At 47.4% G+C, this 20780-nt stretch overlaps 1 protein-coding gene across 2 annotated transcripts in view; it reads left to right on the top strand.

The window, feature by feature from the left end:
- Igl (IQ calmodulin-binding domain containing protein igloo) overlaps positions 1–20780 on the top strand; it is a 142692-nt gene that overhangs the window by 116443 nt on the left and 5469 nt on the right. For both annotated transcript variants that reach the window (XM_077706004.1, XM_077706005.1), the window contains 2 exons: positions 5276–5457; positions 17368–17523. In XM_077706004.1, coding sequence (XP_077562130.1) covers positions 5276–5457; positions 17368–17523 — 338 coding nt within the window. The remainder of the gene's footprint in view (positions 1–5275; positions 5458–17367; positions 17524–20780) is intronic.

The raw sequence follows: 20780 nt of genomic DNA, 5'->3' as shown, positions 1-20780 counted from the left end.
CCCACACACGCGTGCGCACACACACATAATCATATACACATATGCATAAACCCAAATTACCCACGCAATTTACGGGGTAGGGTACATCGGCGCGCACAGAGAAAGGGTTACCCTTTTTTCTTTCGCATCCCATGGTCCATACATCTCTCCATTCATGTCTCTCAGTTCATTTTGTGTTTGGGGTGTTTTTTTCTTCTCTCTTCCATATTTTCCTCTGTCTACCTGTGCCGATAGACTCGGCATTATTTCTTGCGGCACTTGTGCTCCGGGCAAAGAGAACCTGACGGACCTGAGATATTTTCGGGTAGCAGCAAACGGCGTGCTGCCCTATCCTGGCCCATTTTTGTGCCCTTGCTGCTGTGTTTTTTGTGTGTTCTTTCTATAGTGTTTGCGTTTTTTTTTTTCTATTTTCCTTGTTGCTTTTGGTGTCAGGTTTTTCTCGTTCTTTCAGTGGGGTACGAACTTGGCTCGAACCGCGGCGATGGCTCAGAGGTACAGCACTCGCTTCGTATGTCTATCTGTCGATTGAGGCCATAGCCGAGAATCGGTTGGTAACGGCGCAGACGACGGACGCCGGGGCCTGCTTTTTTTTTTCTCTGCGAGATGCGAACGCATGCGCAGACACGATGGACACTGTCATGGCGGCTTTCAGTGTTGCCAAGAGAAGAAATCGCCCGCTACACTTTTATGTGAATATCATCTTTCAGTGTGAGCTTCCTTTTTTTGTAAGTAATAATCATTGGACATTACTTTGGAGGGGTTACGCTATGACGTCTTTTTCTTGTTCCGAGCAAGCGTTGCCACGATTACGGCGAACGGTGTAGTTTTTTTTTTCCAATTTTGACCAATCTTCCTAAATGGGTATGCTTGGCTTGACAAACGTTCGCCGGGGACGCTGGGCGGTCGCGCGAGGCGCGCACAACAGACGAGAGCGCGGCGTTTTCTTGTTTTTTTTTTTTTTAACTGCCTTCCGTCACTGCAATCTTGGCCAATCTCCCTAAGTGGATATGCTTGGCTTGGTAAAAGTGTGCCGGGGACGCTTGGCGGTCGCCGTGAGGCACGCGCTCACGTGCGCGTGCTCATGTCGGTCGGCATTTTCTTGGTATTTTTAACTGCGGACACGCAAAATCACGAACTGCTAACCAGTTTCGCTGTTAAAAAATGCGGCGGATTATAGGAGAGTCCCATGATGTCCGTACTGCTACCCTGTGCCCGCTTTTGCACGTCGCTTCGGCTCTACGCCAACGGTATTCATGTTCAAGGAGCAGTTCGTGAACAAGGCACACTTTTCCTCAATGTTCGGCCACGGCCGCTGGATGAAAGGCGCACTTGCGTGCGCTCTCATCCAGCGGCCGTGGTTCGGTACTTCTTCCCAACGGGCACTCGCAGCCGGGTATTCCCACGAAAACGATCGCAGCATAGTAAAAAAAGAAGGGTATTTACCCTCTTCCCTTTTCATGCATTTATTTCTAGGAAACTACTAGCCCTTCTCATCCAAGATCTTAAGAACCTGGAGATTTCAATCATTATTTGTTGGATATGTTTGAAATTTCCGTTCATACAAACGCGTACCTGAGACTACGTTCTGGCTTCTGCTGGCTACTACATTGAATTTAGAACGAAGGCGCTTTATCGTACCAGGCGGGTTGAGCAAAATTCAGCACCGGCGCTCTCTTCATAACCGTGGTGACCCTGGCTAGCTACGGGATGATTTTTCTTGACTGCTCGCGACTTCCAAGTGAGCTTCCTCTTTCAGTGTGCACATGGTATGCTCAAGCTTGCAAAGGGCGATCTCCGCAGTCCAACAGAAATTTTTTCGAGGTGTTACAGGCCGGCGATCTTAAAGCACAAAAAACCAGATTCCCCCTTTTTTAAACATTCCCGCGGCTAGCTCGCTCTGAGAGAACGCTGTAAGTGACTCTTTGCGGCTGCTCGTTACGCCGCTATACTACGGAGACATGCAGGTAGCTGGCGGTGCTCATTTTAACGTCACGCTGAGCAAACGTCATTATAGTGGCACCTCTTGTTGTTATCTGTTACCAATAAGATCAGATGGATAAAAGAATCTTTCAAATTACGTTACAGCATTTCGCTATGTATCAGGTGTTTTTCGAGAGCACCAAAATAGCGTTACCGGGAGCGGAAATTCCCGAAAGGTTATTGCAGAGCTTGAAACGAGTAACCGCCACCACCCGCATCCGTGCAGTAGTTGCCATTGTACAAGCTAGAAATCACCACTCACCCTGCTGCCTAGCAATATTTGAGTTATTAATAAATGTGCGAATAAACATCACGCATCACATCTGTCTATGCATCATGAATTTTACCATGAATTTCAGAATGTGTGAGGAAAATCGCCTCACCTAGTGCAACATCGCCGGTACATCCATTGCATGTTGACGATTAACGAAGTAATCGTGTTCAACATCGAGGTAGATAGGACATCCATAGTAGGGCGCTGAAGTAGATCTCCATCGTGCATACTTATACAGTCAAATTAGCGTATATAAAACACTCACAATTTCTTTATTTACTCTAAAAGGGATTATAAGAGACGTCTAGGGGATGTTGCCTGAGGACATAAATGTTTATATCTAAAGTGGATGTTGTTGGAACGTCAGGGGTTTGCTTGGCACGCGTCTTTTCAACGTAACCGTTTACTGCGGAAAATTGGCGCATAGCTGCAATCGTGCCCGTGCGTAAGCCACGGTAAGCTCCTGTGCCCATTCTTTTGTTCGTTACGTCAACGGAAAGTAATTTCAAAACGCAACATTAAAGCCACAGCACCGTGCAGTGAAGTTACTTTTCTAAAAAAGATTTAAAAAAATATTGTTTTGCTTTAAAGGGACTCAGCCACACTCCCGATAAATGCTTTCACTCTTTCCTTCCCGTCTGGAAGCGCTGAGAACGCTGTAGTTATCACCAGCACGGAGCGGCAATGCGTGATTTGCTCGTCGCAGTAGATACTACTTCCGTTTCTGCTTTGATTTTGTAACTTTTTTTAAGCGGATATCGATTGAGTTCATTGTTGCAACTGAAAGAAAACCGACCAACAGCCGCTGCACCGCTGTAATGACGAAATTCCAGCGGTCGAGGAACGCCAAGACCTGGAAAGAGAGAAACAACTTTTGAGCAAGTTTCTATGTTATCTGATCGGCATAGAGCAGTAATTTTTGGCTCAGGTACTTTGCGACCCCCTAACCTAAGTACGGGATGTGTTTATTGACTAAGTTTTGCAAGCAATTAATATTTCGAAAAAAGTTGAAGATGTTGCAGGGCACCTTTAAGGGTACCTTTTGTGTTGCAGCACAAAAGGTACCTGCAGGGTACCTTTTGTGTTGCAGGGTACCTTTAAGTTTTTAGTGAGCTATAACGCCCTTGATTATCATAATAGCTCTTGCAACGCGCGTGATAACTACGACACGACATCTCAGACGCGTAAAGGTGGCAATCTTTCAACCAGAGGTGTAGGACAGCGTGTAGAAGTGTTTTTCTTCCATTTACAAGTGCTGAAATATAAACAGGCATCCTTTTGTTGCCAAAACCGTCAATTGCATGGTAGGGGGAGCTTCCGGGCGCCAATCAAACAAGCCAGGAGGAGCGCAAACAGATGAGAGAGTGACCAGCGACTTTTAGAGGACAAAACTCTGTGCACAAAAAGGACACGACCAGTCGCATAGCAAAGGAAACTGGTCGCCCAATATCTACAAATACGTGCGAGGTAAAATATTTACGTTTATGCATCTGGCCGATTTGTGAAATGCATCGCCGCCGTCGAGCCCTTTACTTATCCTTTGCAGACCACTCTTTCTGGTCTTGACCAAAACGGCGTTGTTCCCGGTACTGAGTTGTGAATTCGCCTTGCGTGCTTCACAACAACCTCGATAAATCTTATCCTGAGGATGATCCTGCTCCTCGTAGTGGTGAGAACGGTACGGCCCCCCTAGAGGAGCGCTACTCATCATGTGTACACCTATCCAGCGGAACAAGGCGCCGTACTTGAACGCTGTTCCTCCTAGAGAGTGACAGCGCGGGATGCTATCCGCTCTACGTGCAAATACTGTACAGCGTAGCTGTCGTAGGTACAGGCAAACAACCTCACGAGGGTAGGCCCTAACAAGGGCCCCCTTGGCCTCATTTGCCCCAACTCGAGGAAGTTAGGTGAGGAACACAATGCAATGCTTGTAGGGATCAGAGAGGGTGACAGCGAGGGCGCGGGTGTGTGTCCCAAACTAGTGTCACTAAATAAAAAGGCTTAGCTAATTTAGTGGCCCTATCTAAAAAAGTCCTCAGTTCCTATTCGTCCTGTTTCACTTCGCGGCTCTTAGCTTCAAATTTCATAACTGCAGTTACATTCGAGCTTCCCACACAAAAGTTGCTGATCATGCGAATCGTTGAAAGTTGTTTCCAACGCGGCCACACACAGAAGCTTGTGGTCTATTTCATTCCTCATGTGCACGTGCACCACAAAATGAGCATGGACTGCACTGGTAACTTTGCAGGGTGCTCACTCTTTTGTGGGCTCGCTTTCCCACATTATTAGTGTTACCGCGGGAAAGCACGCTTCTCGGGGGTAAGCGCGCCAGTGATTACCGTCACTTGAAACAGTAGACCGGAAAGCTGGGGCGGATTTATCATTTAAAGCGCTAACAGACGCAACACAAGCAGTTGTCTACTTCTTGTGTTACATTTGTTTGTGATTTACATGATGAATTTGACAGAGGTCCAGGTTCTTCACAAACGGAAGGTATCGTAAGAGCTGTCCCCATTATCCCCAACGTGAGTTGGCTTAGGTACACAACTAAATGCCTGTGAGTGTGACTGAGGGCACGGCTGTGTGTTCCAGGCCATCTTGAGCCCTCAGTCCCCATCCGTCTTGTTTGTTTTCGCTGTTCAAGTTTCCCGACTAGAATTCGAGCCCAACACTTGAAAGATGACACCAGCGGCAGCACACATTGTGCCACTGTACCTGTTGTACTGACTGCGAATGGCCACTGGCTCGCCAGAGTCTGCACGATTAGCTGCACAGCGGGCCGAGCTCTTCTTCGCACCACCGCCCTTCTGCCCCACATGTCCCAACCCAGCGCATCATAGTGCGCAAGCAAACCACTATTCGGTAACAGTCGCCTTCAGTGCCATTCTCGTAGGCGCTGTGCACCCTCGAAAGGTTGGCCCAAACCTAAAGATGGGGGAACTTTAATTTTTCTGCGAGGAACTTGCCGTTTTGCACCGTTTACGGTCCCCTTGACCTGCGGATGGCGCGGCGGCGCTGCAGGTCTCGAGAGGAGTGCGGGGAAGGCGGTGGACGAGGAAGACGAGCGCGCGGCAGCCGAGGCGGCCACCAAGATCCAGGCCACCTTCCGAGCCTACAAGGTGCGCAAGGAAATACGTGCCGGGAGCAGCGAGCCGAGCCCGTCCAACGACCAGAACGCCATGAAGGAGCCTGACGATGACAACGTACGTGCAAAAAGCCTTTTGTTGTTTGTTTTTGGGCTTTGACTAACTATACCAAACCTACATGCAGTACGTGACATCCCCCCCCCCTTCCCCGTGTCACACGATAGAGTGAACTAAGAGCGAGTGTAGATTGGTTCAAACAAGCTGGAAAAAGTGAGGCGTAATAAAGGGCAATGCGGGCATTACCCTTCCACATTGTGCGGTTCCCCGCACGGGGCACCTTGAGTAATCTTGGTGACGGTACTGGCGATACCGCGGACCCCGAGCCCCCCAACATAAGCTGTGTCCTACCGTGGTGATGTGTTTTTAAGGTGAAGGGTAGAAACCTCTAACGGTGGCCGTCGGAGCCTTGGTCAAGCTCCGGCCGATGGGCTCCCTGCCTGTCTACCAGGCAGGGAGCTCCGGGTCCTCTTTGACTACCAGGGTAAGGTCAAAGGAGAAAGTACCCCCGTCTCCCTGCTTTCCAATGTATCATATGGCATCTTCAAAAACCCCCCCAGACGTGATCGGCCCCCGAAAAGGGGCCGCACCGAAGTTTCTTTTCCTCCTTTGCAATCGATCTCTTCCCCAAAGCCTGATAATTTCTCGCGGTTTTTGATCATGGAATCTGTTGACAAGGCAAAGCCCATCACTTCCCAGTCAGTGTTTCTAATATCCAAGTTTCTTGAAAGCCTTATCGGAAAGTCGTACAAGGCTAAGAAACTCACAACGGGAGAAGTTTTGATAGAAGTAGAGAACAAGCAACAATCCTCCAACCTCCTCAAGCAAACGCGCATGGTAGATGTTGACATCAAGATCACGCCCCATCGCAGCCTCAATAGCTGCCAGGGCGTGATCTCTGATCGGGATCTAATGAATGAGACTGAAGCAGATCTGCTCGAGGGCCTCCGAGATCAGGGTGTGACAGCGGTGAGGCGAATCACCATACGTCGAAATGATGAAATAATTCCAACCAAGCACATAATCTTGACACTTGACCGCTCTAACCTTCCTGAGTCGGTCAACGCAGGTTTCTTTAGATGTTCAATCCGACCCTACGTGCCGAACCCGCGCCGCTGTTTCAAGTGTCAGCGGTTTGGGCACGGCACAACCTCTTGTCGTGGTAAATTGACGTGCGCAAAATGTGCAGCTCATGATCATCTAACAGACAATTGTAAATCCGAGAACTTCACCTGCGCGAACTGTCAGGGACCACACGCTGCCTATTCTAGGAGCTGTGAAAAGTTCAAACAGGAAAAACAGATAATTGCCTTGAAAGTCAACGAAAACATCACCTTCCCAGAGGCGCGGAAGAGGTTCGCCTCTTTCCCTCTGGGGAGGTACGCCGACGCAGCTCGCCGGGGGGCGGAGCGGCGTCTTGTTTCGGCGGGGACCCAGTGCCGCGAGTCGGACTTGGTCCCGCCACCGCCCCCCCATGGGTTGCCTCTTGCAGCCCAACCTGCCTCCACAGCGCTATCTGGGCCAGCAGCGGCTGTGGTGGCATCCACGTCCGTTGGGGATGCTGCTGCGCCCTCTGTTTCCTCCTCTCCACCGGCCCAAAGCACATGCGAGGGCCCGGAGGAGATGGACCTGGAGGAAACCGCAGCGGTTCCCACCTCCGCCGCACCGCCTGTGCCACCCGGGGCGCTCCTGACGCCCTCGGCGGTCGCGGCCAAAACGAAGGGCACCGCAAAGGGTGCCAGGTCCGGGGGGTCCGGTACGCCGGGTACCCCTTCCAAATCAGATGATGACTTGGATGTGGGACCCTTCCTGTCTGCTTCGCAGCGGAAGGAGCGGGTCCCTCCATCTAAACCTCCAGATGAGGTAAAGAAAACCCGTCCAAGAGTCCAAGCCCCGAAAGACCCTACATAAACAGTCACACTCCAGTAGCTCTAATACATCATAATGGGAAGAGAAAATATCGTTCAATGGAACTGCAGAGGCCTTCTAAATAATCTTGACGACGTGTATGAGATTCTGCATGCCAATCAGCCAAGTTTAATGTGTGTCCAGGAAACACATCTGAATTCCAAACACACAAATTTCTTGAATAGTTACCTAGTATACAGGAAAGACAGGGATGGCTGCACACACTCTTCTGGCGGCGTGGCCATAATCGTCCGGAAATCCTTAGCATGCCATCCTGTCACTTTAAACACTATCCTGGAGGCTGTAGCAATACGCTTAATAATATTTAATAGGTTGATAACGGTATGCTCCATATACATTCCTCCTGATGTTACACTTTTGAGCTCTGACTTCGAGGCGCTGGTTGACCAGCTGCCCGAACCATACATTCTAACAGGCGACCTTAACGCTCACAATTCTCTTTGGGGCTCTTCTCGTACGGATGCCCGAGGTCGCCTGATAGAGAGGTTTCTTACATCCTCTGGAGCATGCCTTTTCAACAATAAACAGCCTACATACCATAACATAGGTCACAACACATACTCACATCTTGACCTGGCTATTGGCTCTGCAATTCTCTTTCCATGTCTTGAGTGGGGTGTGGGCACGGACCCATATGGTAGTGACCATTTCCCCACTTCATTAACTTATATAGGTACAGGCCCAAGCAGTCCATCTTCCCATAAAAGGTTTAATGAAGCAAGAGCTAACTGGAATACATTTACAGAGACATCCAAACTACACCACACATTCATAGGACACCTACACGTTGAAGAAGCTACCCAACTGCTCACGGCGCACATCCTCGACGCCGCCGAAAAGTCCATTCCCCACGCCTCTGGTGCCCCGCGCAACCAGCGGAGGCCGTGGTGGAATGAGGACTGCAGGCGGGCGCGAGAGGCCCAGAACAAGGCGTGGGGTGTCCTTCGTCGGTACCCCACGTCGGGAAACCTCATTTTGTTCAAACGGGCCAAGGCGTTAGGAAAACGTGTGCGTCGTGAGGCAAAACGAGGGAGTTGGCGTTCCTTCATAACATCCATAAACTCCTACACAGACACACGGAAAGTATGGACGAGAATACGCAAACTCAAGGGACAACAAACACACAGCCTGCCTCTGGTCAGCACTACAGGGGACACACTCGAAGACCAGGCTGACACACTCGCACAACACTTCCAACACGTTTCCAGTTCAGCACACTATACAAACACTTTCATGAAACACAAACAAATGGCCGAAAAGAAGCCGTTACATGACAATGACAGGTCAGCCACTTCTTATAACTCTGAGTTCACACTTCATGAGCTGAGGGGTGCTCTGAGCACGTGTAAACCCTCAGCTCCAGGCCCAGACAACATTACATATACAATGATACAGAACTTACACACAGACACTCTTGTAACACTTCTTCACCTTTTCAATAAGATATGGCTTTCGGGGCAGATTCCAAAGTCTTGGAGGGATGCCATAGTTGTAGCATTTTTGAAAGAAGGGAAGGACCCTTCTTCTCCCGCTAGCTATCGACCCATTGCCCTGACCAGCTGCCTGTGCAAGCTTCTCGAGAAGATGATAAACCGGAGGCTTGTGTACTTTTTGGAGTACAACGGTCTTCTCGAGAGCTGCCAGGCAGGCTTCAGGGCAGGGAGATCCACAAACGATCAACTTGTGGCACTAGAGTCATACATTAAGGATGCCTTCATTCGCAAACAATTCTGTCTTAGGGTGTTTTTTGACATAGAGAAGGCCTATGACACCGCATGGCGTTATGGCATACTTACAGATCTTAAGTCGTTCGGTGTCTCTGGTAAAATGTTAAATACCGTTATTAGTTATTTGTCAGAGAGAACCTTTCGCGTCAGAGTTGGTTCTGCACTGTCAAAGGTACACGTGCAGGAAAATGGCGTGCCGCAAGGTGGAGTTCTAAGCTGCACTCTCTTCATAGTAAAGATGAACTCCCTTGGGAAGGCACTGCCGCCTACAATTTCTTACTCTATGTACGTAGATGACGTGCAGATATCGTTTAAATCTTGTAATATGTCAATATGCGAACGTCAAGTCCAGCTCGGCGTCAAGAAACTTGCCAGCTGGGCAGACAAGAATGGTTTTAAATTGAATCCTGCAAAAAGCTCCTGCGTTGTGTTCTCTAGGAAGCGCGGGATCCTTCCAGACCCAGACATTACACTTAATGGCGTGTCGCTTCCTGTGAACAAGGAGCATAAGTTTTTAGGTGTTGTGTTTGACCAGAAACTCACATTCATTCCACACATCAAGAAACTTAAACATAAATGTCTTAAAACAATGAATATCCTGAAGGTTCTCTCCCACAATTTGTATGGTTCCGACAAAGAACTCCTACTACGGCTCTATACTGCTTTGGTTGGGTCTCGTTTAGACTACGGCAGTGTGGTATATGGGTCGGCGAGTAAAACAGCATTGCGAATGCTTGACCCAGTACTACACTTGGGGCTACGGCTTGCGTCGGGTGCTTTTCGCACTAGCCCTGTCGAGAGCCTATATGTTGAATGTAATAAGTGGAGCCTTGAGAACCAGCGAACGTACATGGACTTACTTTATGCTTTTAAAATTTCATCTCAGAATAACCACCCTTTTTATCCTGTCCTTAACGATACATCCACATCTGTGCTGTTTGTAAATCGCCCGTCCGTTACTCCGCCTTTTTCACTTCGAGCGAGAGAGCGAGCCTCGGATCTGAGTGCTTCCTTTTTAGACGTGTACAGGTCATCCTCTTTAAACATTTTACCGCCTTGGCAAGTTCGCCCTGTGTCCTGTGACCTTTCTTTTATAAAGCTTGACAAAAATCGGGTACCGCGTGCTGCAATACTGCAGCACTGTCTGTCTCTGCAGTTTAAATACCCACGTGCTGAATTTTACAGTGACGCGTCTAAAACCTCCACCATGGTCTCCTGCGCTGCTCATGGTCCAGATTTCAGTGCAGCCAGAACCATGAGCGTCCACACAACCATTTTTTCAGCAGAAGCGTATGGAATTTTACTGATTGTACGACACATACTTGAAAATCATATTCCAAAGTCTATCATCTACACAGATTCCTTGAGTGTTGTTCGCGCACTGTCATCGCATACACCCCCCAAAAACCACATAGTTAATCTTGTATTTAACACTATCATGTCTGTGTATGCGCAGAAGCATCAGCTGCTCCTCTGCTGGGTCCCAGGACACGCTGGGATCGCTGGAAATGAGTTGGCAGACGAGATGGCAGCTGCTGCTGCACTCAGGAACACTGTAGACATAACAACCGTACCATATACAGACCTCAAGCCACACATAAGACAACACTTGCGTAGAACATGGCAAACACAGTGGAGTGAACAGACAGACAACAAGTTACACGCTATAAAACCACGCTTGGGACCATACACCACTGACACACGCAACAGACACACAGAAGTCGCCTTGGGTAGGCTGCGGATAGGGCACACCCATGCGACGCACTCGTATCTGCTGACGGGATCTTCTAGACCCCAGTGCAGCAGGTGCGGAGAGGCCCTATCCGTAGTGCACATACTAATCGCATGCAAGGCACTTCACACTACACGACACAAACACTTCAGAGAACTCTACAGACAACATATTCCCCTACATCCATCGTTTTTCCTAGGTGATGATGCCATTGTTTCCGTGAAACGTGTGTTTGAGTATTTGTCCGACGTCAAGTTTTTAAACCTCATTTCCTATCACGCATCATGAAATCTGGCCCTATACACCAGCCATGCTCATTGTCGTGTTGTGATTTTACTTTTGTTTTTGCTGATTTTATGAGTGTTTAAGGTTTCACCGCTATCATCGACTATTGTTTTGGCGCTCTTTGCCCTAGTTGGCCTTGCGCCATAAACATCCAACGATCATCATCATCACATTGTGCGGTTACTCCTTTGTATCTATACGCCCATTACTACGCTGTCGCGAAGGCCGGCGGCGTCGCTTCGCGGATCCTTGATAGTGGCCGCCAAGTACGTGATAATGGCCTTCCTCGATCACATATGCGGCTCCAGGGGCGCAGCCAGCGGTTGGGGTGGTTCGGTATCAGAACACCCTCCGAAATTTTCTGAGTGTTGCATCTGCCCCACCCCCTCTCCCCTTGCGATTCCGGCGTTTTTGCAATAACATTTATACCCCAAAATGCAAAAACTAAAATAAGATGAGTGTGAGAAGAAGAAAACAATTTTATTGAGCTTTATGTGGCTCAGGGGGCGGTTGTGGCCGCTGGCTTGTGCCGGGCGGCGACATCGGCAGCTCTGGTGACCAAGGAGGTTTGTACCTCTAGATCTGAGCTCCCTAGCGCCTCCTCCCACTGCTCATCACAGGAAATTAGGGGAAAGGGATCTTTCGGGCACCCCCAGAAGATGTGGGGAAGGGTAGCGAGAGCGCCACATGCAAGGCATTCTGGGGAAGGGTACAATGAGGGGTGTATTCGGTGATGAGTGTGAGTTTGTTGTCAAAAATGGTTGCTGACAAAAATGATGTGTGCTCATGTTTGTGTGTAGATATTACATTGAACGAAACAACTATCCCTTATCCTTTATTAATCTAGAATAATGACTAAAACAGTGTTTAGACGCAGGCTTTCTTATTTTTATTTTTTCAACGGCAGCATATAACCCGCCACACTGTGCGGCTCCACAGCTTACTATTTGTTCCGGATGCTTGGGTCACCAGACCGAAAGCAGAGAAGAAAACTCCAGCGCATCTTTCATAAGAGCAGAAGCACAAGTTGTAATACGCTAATGAGCAGCAAAGGCCACCGCGACAGCTAAAATCCCGAGCAGTGTTGCGGGATTGGAACGGCTACGCAATCATTCCGCCCTGCATGCACGTTCGTGCCTCGTTAGTCGCAGTGTTGTGTGAATGTTTCGGCAACTGTTTGCCCTGTCTAGGAGCCAGCCGGAGAACGTTCGGTTTACGGCTTCGTTTTAGGCGAGGTCGTCCAGTTACGTGCCGCGGCGTTTGCTTTCCCCATGGCTGGTCGCCCCAAGTTGACTCTGGTATTGATGGCCTGCTCTTCGCCGTTTCGAAGCGGCTGCGCGTGGCGATATCGCACTATAATAGTAACGCCGGCACTCATCCCGTTTCCTTCTTCGGGTTGAGCCTCTGGGAAGGTGAGGGAGGGTAGTCAGCGCGGGAAAGGTACGCGTCTGGGCGCGTTCGATTACTTGCCCGTTTCGATTAACGTTTAAGGGAAGGATCACGAAGAGGAGTCGCGACCGCGTGTTTGTTCTTGCGCGCTCTGCCGCCGCTGTGAGCGATAACGCCGCCTCCCCACCGCCGCCGATGGTTGTTCAACGATGAAGCGCGCTGGTTAGAGCTTGAGATCTTTAGGCCCTCGGGCTCGTTTAAGAACCACCCTGTAACAAACGATATGTTCTGTGATCCTGCGTTTAACATACATGCATTTCAATGCTTAATTAAGCATTACTTGCCGGGAGCCCCAGAAAATCTTACCGTAACGCAAAAAGTGTAGCACCTTGTATTTGCCAAGAAATGCGTAATTGTCGAATTATGGTGTTTAACCATTTTAATAGAGCAGTTGCGGATTATTAGTAGCCTTTCATCGATGCAGAACAGTTGAATAAAAAAGCAAAATATATAAAACTAATAAAGGTCCCACTGCGCATGAACTAACGAAATTACTATTGCCTATCTAATTAAGCACCTTTACCAAAAAACGGCGCCCTGAATAAGAAAATCACAGTTAAAAAGCAAAAATACAAAGATATAAAGAAGTGAAAATGAAAGTGCGGAATCGCGAAGGAGTATCTAATACAGCGCGCCCCATGCGATTACCTAAAAATAAGAAAAATAGGAACTAAAAATTAACTAGCAAAATATTTAGATTATTAAGTTTAGTCTATCCATCGCCCTCACACAATTAACTAAAGAAAAAATGCTAATAATGAAAGGTAAGACAAAGCAGAACAAAAATGTAAAGAATAAAGGAACATCACAAATATTTATATATTCCAGTGCTCTCACGCAATTACCTCAGAAGAGAAAAACTACCTCAAGGAGAAAATAAAGAGAGAAAGAGACGTCCATGTTATAAACAGCATTACGCGTAAAGTCTCTTTCGCCGCTTCGCAATAGTATACTGCTTGGCATGAGTAAAAAGGACTCTGGCCCAGACTTTGCCTAGCAGCGCGACACCAGAGTCCTTCACAGCATTGAAGGACTCTGGTAAAACTCACGGTATCGCCAGAGTCCTTCAATGCTCCTCTGGTCATGAAACTTCCGGCCAAGTTTCGTACGGGGACAAAGGCTACCGCGAGTGGCGCCACCGCAGATCGGAGGGCATCGGGCGGCCGCCGCTGCTCTCTAGCCAGACCGGCAGGCAGGAACGCAGTAGCAGCATGCCCGTTCGCACCAAATTTTTTCGCCGCTCACAAAATGATTGCCCGTTTGAGCGGCCCACGACACGTAAAGCGAAAGCGCACTGCTGATAAGGCAGCGAGCGTCTGTTTTATCTTACTCCGTGGTCCGTTCCCTGCCAAACGCGCTCTGACCACGCCCCAGGCTGCCCTCCGATCAACACCAGCGCCGCGGCGCGGCAGCGTACGAAGCTCTCCCATAGCGTGACGGCGAAGTTTCATGACCAGAAAGGCATTGAAGGACTCTGCCTGGGCATACGCAGAGCCACGTGGAAAACGGAGAGTGCGATACATGGCTGCAGCCGTCAGCGACCGAGAACGCGCGGGGAGCCAATAGGTTTATATGATCATCGTCTACATGATTCTAGTCAACAGCCAAGTTTCTACCGTAAAAAAAAAAAAAAACGCGGAAAAAGAAATGCCGCAGCTTGCACTAGTGCTTCAAGGCTGGAGAAACAGCAGAGATGGCGGCTCCTCTCCCTTCGTCGGAGACCCGGTTGTTGCACCTCTTAATTTCCGAACTTGCCGCTGAAAGTTCTACATGACTGGCACCCGGATCGTTTCGTCTACAGGCTTTCACATCTCGCTCAATGCAAAGCAGACTGCGTTAGCACGCGCTAGAACCATCGGCCAAGTCCAAAACAGAGGGCAGTCCTGGTCTGGCAACCATGGTAGCCCCGCGAAAAAATGGCGGGAAAATTTGCGGGTACGCCAGCCGAAATGCTACCAAGGAATGTGATAAAAGCTCAATCGGATAGACGCCGGTTCCGTAACGCAAGGAGCCCAGGTTCGATTCCGACCACGGGGAGCATCTTTTTTTCTTTCCAATTTGCTGCACATGTTAGTGTTGTCCGCCGCTTATAAACCGTACCCCTCTTTGGGGTGGCCTGCAGTGGTCAGCATGCCGGTATTTCACGGCGTAGAGGTCCCGGGTTCGACTCCCGGGACCTCGCTAACCAGTTTTTTTCTCTCGAGGTGCGTACTCCCGACACCTGCTCGTAGGCTTCTTGCCTCCTCGACACTGTCCCTCACACTTCGAGGTTTTTTGCTGCGACAGACGATAATGCTCGTCCTGAACAGCTCCGCTGTAATAACTGTGCCAGTTCAATTTCGAAACTATAAAACACAGTTCATAACAGAACTCGAAGACATTAACACGGCACAATTAAACGCCAAGCAGCACTCAGCGGCGTTCAGTTGGCTATCAATGCTCTCGCCTTCAGAACACCTAAGTAGTGTTTAAGTTTCCCAGTGTTTTTTTTTTTTTTTTTTTTAACCCAGACAGCGTTTTCTTTGTTTCAGTTAATCACTTGAAAGCGCTGCATTAGACACGTTTCGTGACTGCATTAGTTCTTCGTTGCTTTTTTTTTTATCCCAGAGAGCGTTATTTTCATGTTTTGAGCGAAGGCGATGAATGAGATAGACCTTCGTGATTTCGTTAGTTCACTTCAATAATTTTTGTTTTGTTTTGAGTAACTCTCGTGAGGGTGCTGGATTAGATAGACCTCAGTGATTTCGCTAAATAAGACTTTTTTTTTTGTTTGCCTATAATCCCAGCCTATAATCCCAGGCGAAAAAAAACAATTGGAGGACCATTTGGACCAGCCAAAAACACAATTGGTTCAAATGGAACCATTTGAAAATGCAAATGGTTCCATTTGGCCCAATCGTGTTTTCGACAAGGCCAATTGGACCTCCAATTGTTTTTTTTTTCGCCTGGGATGTACACTCACACATTTATACCCTTATACCCGACGCGGTGGCTAAGTGGCTAAGGCGTTGCGCTGCTGAGGGCGAGGTCACGGGTTCGATTCCCGGCCGCGGCGGTCGCTTTTCTGATGGAGGCGAAAAGCACAAACGCCCGTGTGTACGAGATTTCGGCGCACGTTAAAGATCCCCCGGTGGTCAAAATTAATCTGGAGCCCTCTACTACGGCACGCCTCATCGCCTGCGTTGCGTCGGCGCGTTAAACCCCACAATCAATCAACATCTATACCCTTATATCATTTAAATGTCACTTTTTCTTTTAATCTCTTCTTTTCCCCTCTTTCTTCTGCCCTACTTCTTTTAGGGCCTTTACTCCCTTCTCCCCATCCCCGCAGAGTAGCATGCAGGCGGGAACATGCCGGCAAACCTCTCTGCTTTCATCTAATAAAGAGCTCTTTCTCTCTCTCTCTCTCTTAGCCAATCCCGCATTTTTGTGCGGATACAAGGTGTTTCACTTTTCACGTTACAAAAAGATTTGTTGGGGTGCTTGGAAAAGAATCCCCACTCATAATTAATGCTAAAGGTGTGGGAACGCACAGCAGTGCACATCGAGAAATGCTGAATTTTTTTTCACTCAGCATGTCACCTTCACTGTTGCATACTTGCATGGACGACCACGTCATTTCACCCGCGTAACAGAAGCCCCAGAGTGTCCTCGCATCATCGTACTGCAACCTAAAGCCTAACATCACCTTAATGTCAGGCCTAACATTAGGCTTAACACATGTCTCCCGCCCTCTGTGCCGCCAGCCGTTTTACTAGCCCCTTCGCAACGGTGACGCCATAGTGCGTAACGCTAGGCCTAACACCGGGCTTGCGCATACCCGCATTTCTCTCCCCCGCTAAGTTATCAGCAGTTCACCTGGCTCCGTAGCAATCATTACGCCGTCGCTATGGGTCCACTCAGCCAATCGGAATTTCTTTCTCTACAAGCAATCTTTGTCTTCACATTAAACGTCTGCATTAGTACCTCCAGAAATCAACACGCAACGAGTGGAAGGAAGAACGTAAAGTGAGCCTAATTAAAAAACGGTGTTTGTGTGTTTGAGTCAAAGATTCTTCCGGAGGTGTGATGGAAGCACCGCGCACGACATTTTTCTCAATGCTAAAAATGAACCAACAACTCCTCATTTGGCCAGGTACGCGAGAGTATGGACACAAATATTACTAGAGGCATAATTTGGCAGCACTGGAATACTATTGTGCTAGTGGACTTGAATTCGCACTTCAACACTGTATACCACTGCAACAGTATCCAAAATGATTTAAGTTTAACGGAATGGGAATGCAATAGGTCATAAGCCCAAAATAACACAATCGCCGACTCAATGTATTGACAAAGTCTGGACCTGTTGCAAAGGTTGATGCATCAACTGTGCCCGAGCCCGAATTTTCTCATCAAGTTACTGAAACTCTGTAGAGATTTTGTTTTGCAATGTTGCGATGATGTAAACATTACAGCGGACAGTATAAGTGCGTAATACTATGATGTTGATGATGCATAGTAGCTATGGTGTAGAGCCCCTACGCGCAAGGCTGCGTGCTGAGGCTGAATCTCATGGCTTTTTTCTTCTGATGGGGGTACATAAGAAACGCCCACTTGTGCGATATTTCTGAGTATACTAAACAAAACCAGGTAGCCTAGTTTAATCTCTGACTCCTACTTTCGCGGCCTGCTGTGTCGCAAGAAGTGTATACACCTGGGCAAAGTACGGTGGTCGCACCTCGGTCATGGTTGTGGAGTGGTCTGAAAGAGTGTTTATGCTGCTCTTGTGCTCTTGATGTGGGAATAAATGGGGACCTCAGTGCGCTCTCGGGGAACCTAAGCCTAGCCTTTCGTTTTCCAAACCAGTTGGCCGACATCGACCTGTCCGACCCGAGCCTAAACCAGGCGGCGAGCAAGATCCAGGCGACATTCCGGGGGCACCGGGTGCGGAAGAGCCCGGTGCACCAACCTACAGACGAGACGGGCCAGCAGCAGGAAGACAAGGGCGAAGAACTCCCAGACGTAAGCGCCCCACTTCCAAACTCTGGCATGGAAAATTCCCATTTGCCTTGCCATTTTGCCTTGCATTCAAACCTAGGCACCCGAAAGACGTTTCCACTTACGACGTAAAATGCAACTTCAGACCAGACCAGACAATTTTCTGAGGTGGGAATTAAAGCTATGTATGCATGCAGCGTATGGTAAGCTCCCATATATAATTCGCAAACAATTTCTGCTTGAAGCCTTTGTCGAAACCTAGCCATTAATGCATTAAACAACGTCCCCTCTTCAAATTTACTCTAACCTGCCGCGGTGGTCCAGTGGCTAAGGCGTTGTGCTGCTGAGCCCAAGGACGCGGGTTCAATTCTCGTCCGTGGCGGTCACTTTTCTGGTGCAGGCAAAAGCGAAAACGTCCGTGTGCTCGAGATTTCGGTGCGCGTTAAAAATCCCCAGGTGGTTGAAATTAATCAGGAGCCCTCTACTACGGTGCGTTAAACCTCATAATAAATAAATAAATAAATAAATAAATAAATAAATAAATAAATAAATAAATAAATAAATAAATCTCATTTACTGTAAGGCGCTCAAATGCACTTCAGCAGCTGGAGCCCACAAGCTACTAAACCCATAGCCACTTCTGGTGTTCTTTGACAAATCCCAAGAAGCGAGCGGTGGTAATTAAGTAAGAGGTTTCAGTAATGGCTGGTTTGGTCTGGCAGAATCAAAGACGCTAAATGTTAAGGTGGTAATTTTTTCGAAAAAAGAAAGTGCTGTAAATACATTATTTTTATGCCTACAGCATGTCCTTTTATTTTTTTTCTAGGCAGCATTTTTTCTGCCGTTAACTTACTTTACAGTCAATAAAATGTTCTACGCCAAGCCAGTTATGGGGCTAATGCAATTCTCTGGGCAATTTGCTCTTATCATAATTCCCATGCTGTCACGGATGGCCTCAAAGCAGTGCTAACACCAGATTACGCATGACGGCGGTATTTGTAATTTCATTTGCTACGAAGCTCCACCTTGACTGCTAAAAGAAACAGGAACATGCGTAACAAAGCAAAAAAAAAAAAAGGCAATACCACTCACCCATCTACATTGACGAGTGCGGGTTAATGCATAAGTGCGCAAGCAAAACAATTCATAGAGACCTTAGGGCTCCTTACATGTGTTATAAGCAATAGCCTTACTGGCCAATTACCTATACCCAGGTAGCACAAAAGAGCTTAAATACTTCTACTACCGCGATTTTTCAGGACGAAAGAAACGGCTTGCAAACACCCCAGACAATCCGATCACGCATTCGCGACGTTTTTGAAAGGTCTTAAATCACGTCTAATGTCCAGCGGGTATTACTATTTCTAGACGATTTATTTACTCTCTTTAAAACATCCTCAAAAATCGGTTTAGAAGTTGGATTTTACAAGAGCTGTTTAAATCTGTCAATGCGACTTTTCAATCCGTATTTTAGATGGTTAGAAGACGTTCTGATAATTCTGGTCTAGCAAAGGGCTTTAGAAAGATGCTAAGAATCCCTTTCTTGAGATATTTAGAGCCGCTTTTTAGACGTATGAAATACGGCTTTATGAACCCCCCTGCCATACCCCCCTCCCCCGGAGGTGATGCTGCGGGCGAATGCAGCGGCTTTGCTGCATGCATTTGGAATTAAAAGCCATTTGGCTCGAGCAAACATTTTATTGAGACCAAGCAATGGGTACTGAGGAGAAAAATACCGTTACAATTCAGAAAACATTGCGGTGAAAGCGTCCTTTCCACAGAAGCATCTTATATAAATACGTCCAAATAAAACACTTAACAAGAAAAGAGCAATGCAACAAACTTGTATCAACAAGTCCAGAACTCTACACTTTGTTATTTTTAAACAAAGGCTGGAGGGCAAACAGAACTCTGAAAACAAAAACAAAATAAATCAATGCAAGAAACTTGTAAAATCAGGTCCATAACTCTGTGAACTTGCTTATGGATATTGGAAGGTACGAATGCAGCACAAATAAAACACTACAAAAAAGGCACACGCAAGAAACTCTCACCATCACGTCCACAACTTGTACAGTTGTGTATGATTATTTGAAAGCAAGTATGCAGTACAAATAAAACTTTCACGAAAAAATATAAATAGAAGAAAATTGTACCATCAGGTCCACAACCTTGTACATTTGTTTTTAAACTTAAACAATAAGATGCAAGGACAACTTGTTCTACAAAAAATGATAGTCACTTAGGAAAGTGAAACAATTGAACTGCGTTTATCTTAAAGATCACATTGTAAAAATGTACCACAAAATGTGTTAAATACTTTCTTCCAAATAAAAAGCCACGTGCAGCATGACTAACAAAGCATCACCAGCGGGAGTGAACATATCTTAAATGCAAAAGCTTGTCTTCAATACACATGGTTCATACATGGTTGAAAAAAAAAAAGAAAACAATGCACAATTTTTCTAAACAAATAAAAAGCCATGTGCGGCACTACTAGCAAATATCACCAGTAGTAGTAAACCTATCCTAAATGCCAAAACGTTTCATCAATACTGATGGTTCATACATGCTTGAAAAAAAAAAAAAAAAAACCCTCAGCAACCACAACAGATAATGGGGTCCTCTTGTCTGCACTGATGAGGGGCAAATCTTCTGTGACCTTTCTGTCGACGACGCCTTTCCCATTTCTTGCACTTTCCTTAATTAGCTGTGCTGTACTGGTCGTACCTCCAGCTGTTCAGGTTGTCTGGATTAACTGCAGAAAAAAAGCCAATAAAAACCCTAGGTGTGTAATCCGTTTAAAATACCCTGTTTTGTGTTAGTCAATGTGGGTCTTACATTCGCGCCTTTGCATTCTTGAGCTGGATAATGATGACTGTCTTCATTTCTGCGTCCGTGGCTCCTCGTGTTTGCATATTCGCTCTCACAGCCTCTTAAAAAGAGTTGTACACGCACGCATATATCAAAGAACATCCCTTTTTTACGGCCTATTGTACGTACCACATACATTTAGCTAAACTGAGCAGTTGCAATAAGATAATAAAAAGTTGAACCAGGGCAAGCTGAAGCAGCAAGCATGGTGCTATTTCATTCAACACTGCAGGCTTCACAGCCCAAAAAGGAGTTGACTACCCATTGACTAACGTCTCACGAGGTGGCACAAGCTTGTTTTTCTGGCCCGAGTTTTCTGTCGCGAGCTGCCTAATTATTTGCCAGCTGCTTCGCTGAGCCACGGCACAGCGATCTTCCGTCAGGTGAAGGGTGCTGGCCTTTTGGGC

The sequence above is a fragment of the Haemaphysalis longicornis genome, unplaced genomic scaffold (genome assembly GCF_048455015.1).
Source record: "Haemaphysalis longicornis isolate Haplotype H1 unplaced genomic scaffold, Haemaphysalis longicornis Haplotype H1 scaffold_4, whole genome shotgun sequence".
Classification (NCBI taxonomy): Eukaryota; Metazoa; Arthropoda; class Arachnida; order Ixodida; family Ixodidae; genus Haemaphysalis; species Haemaphysalis longicornis.
This window is presented reverse-complemented; position numbering and strand designations above follow the sequence as displayed.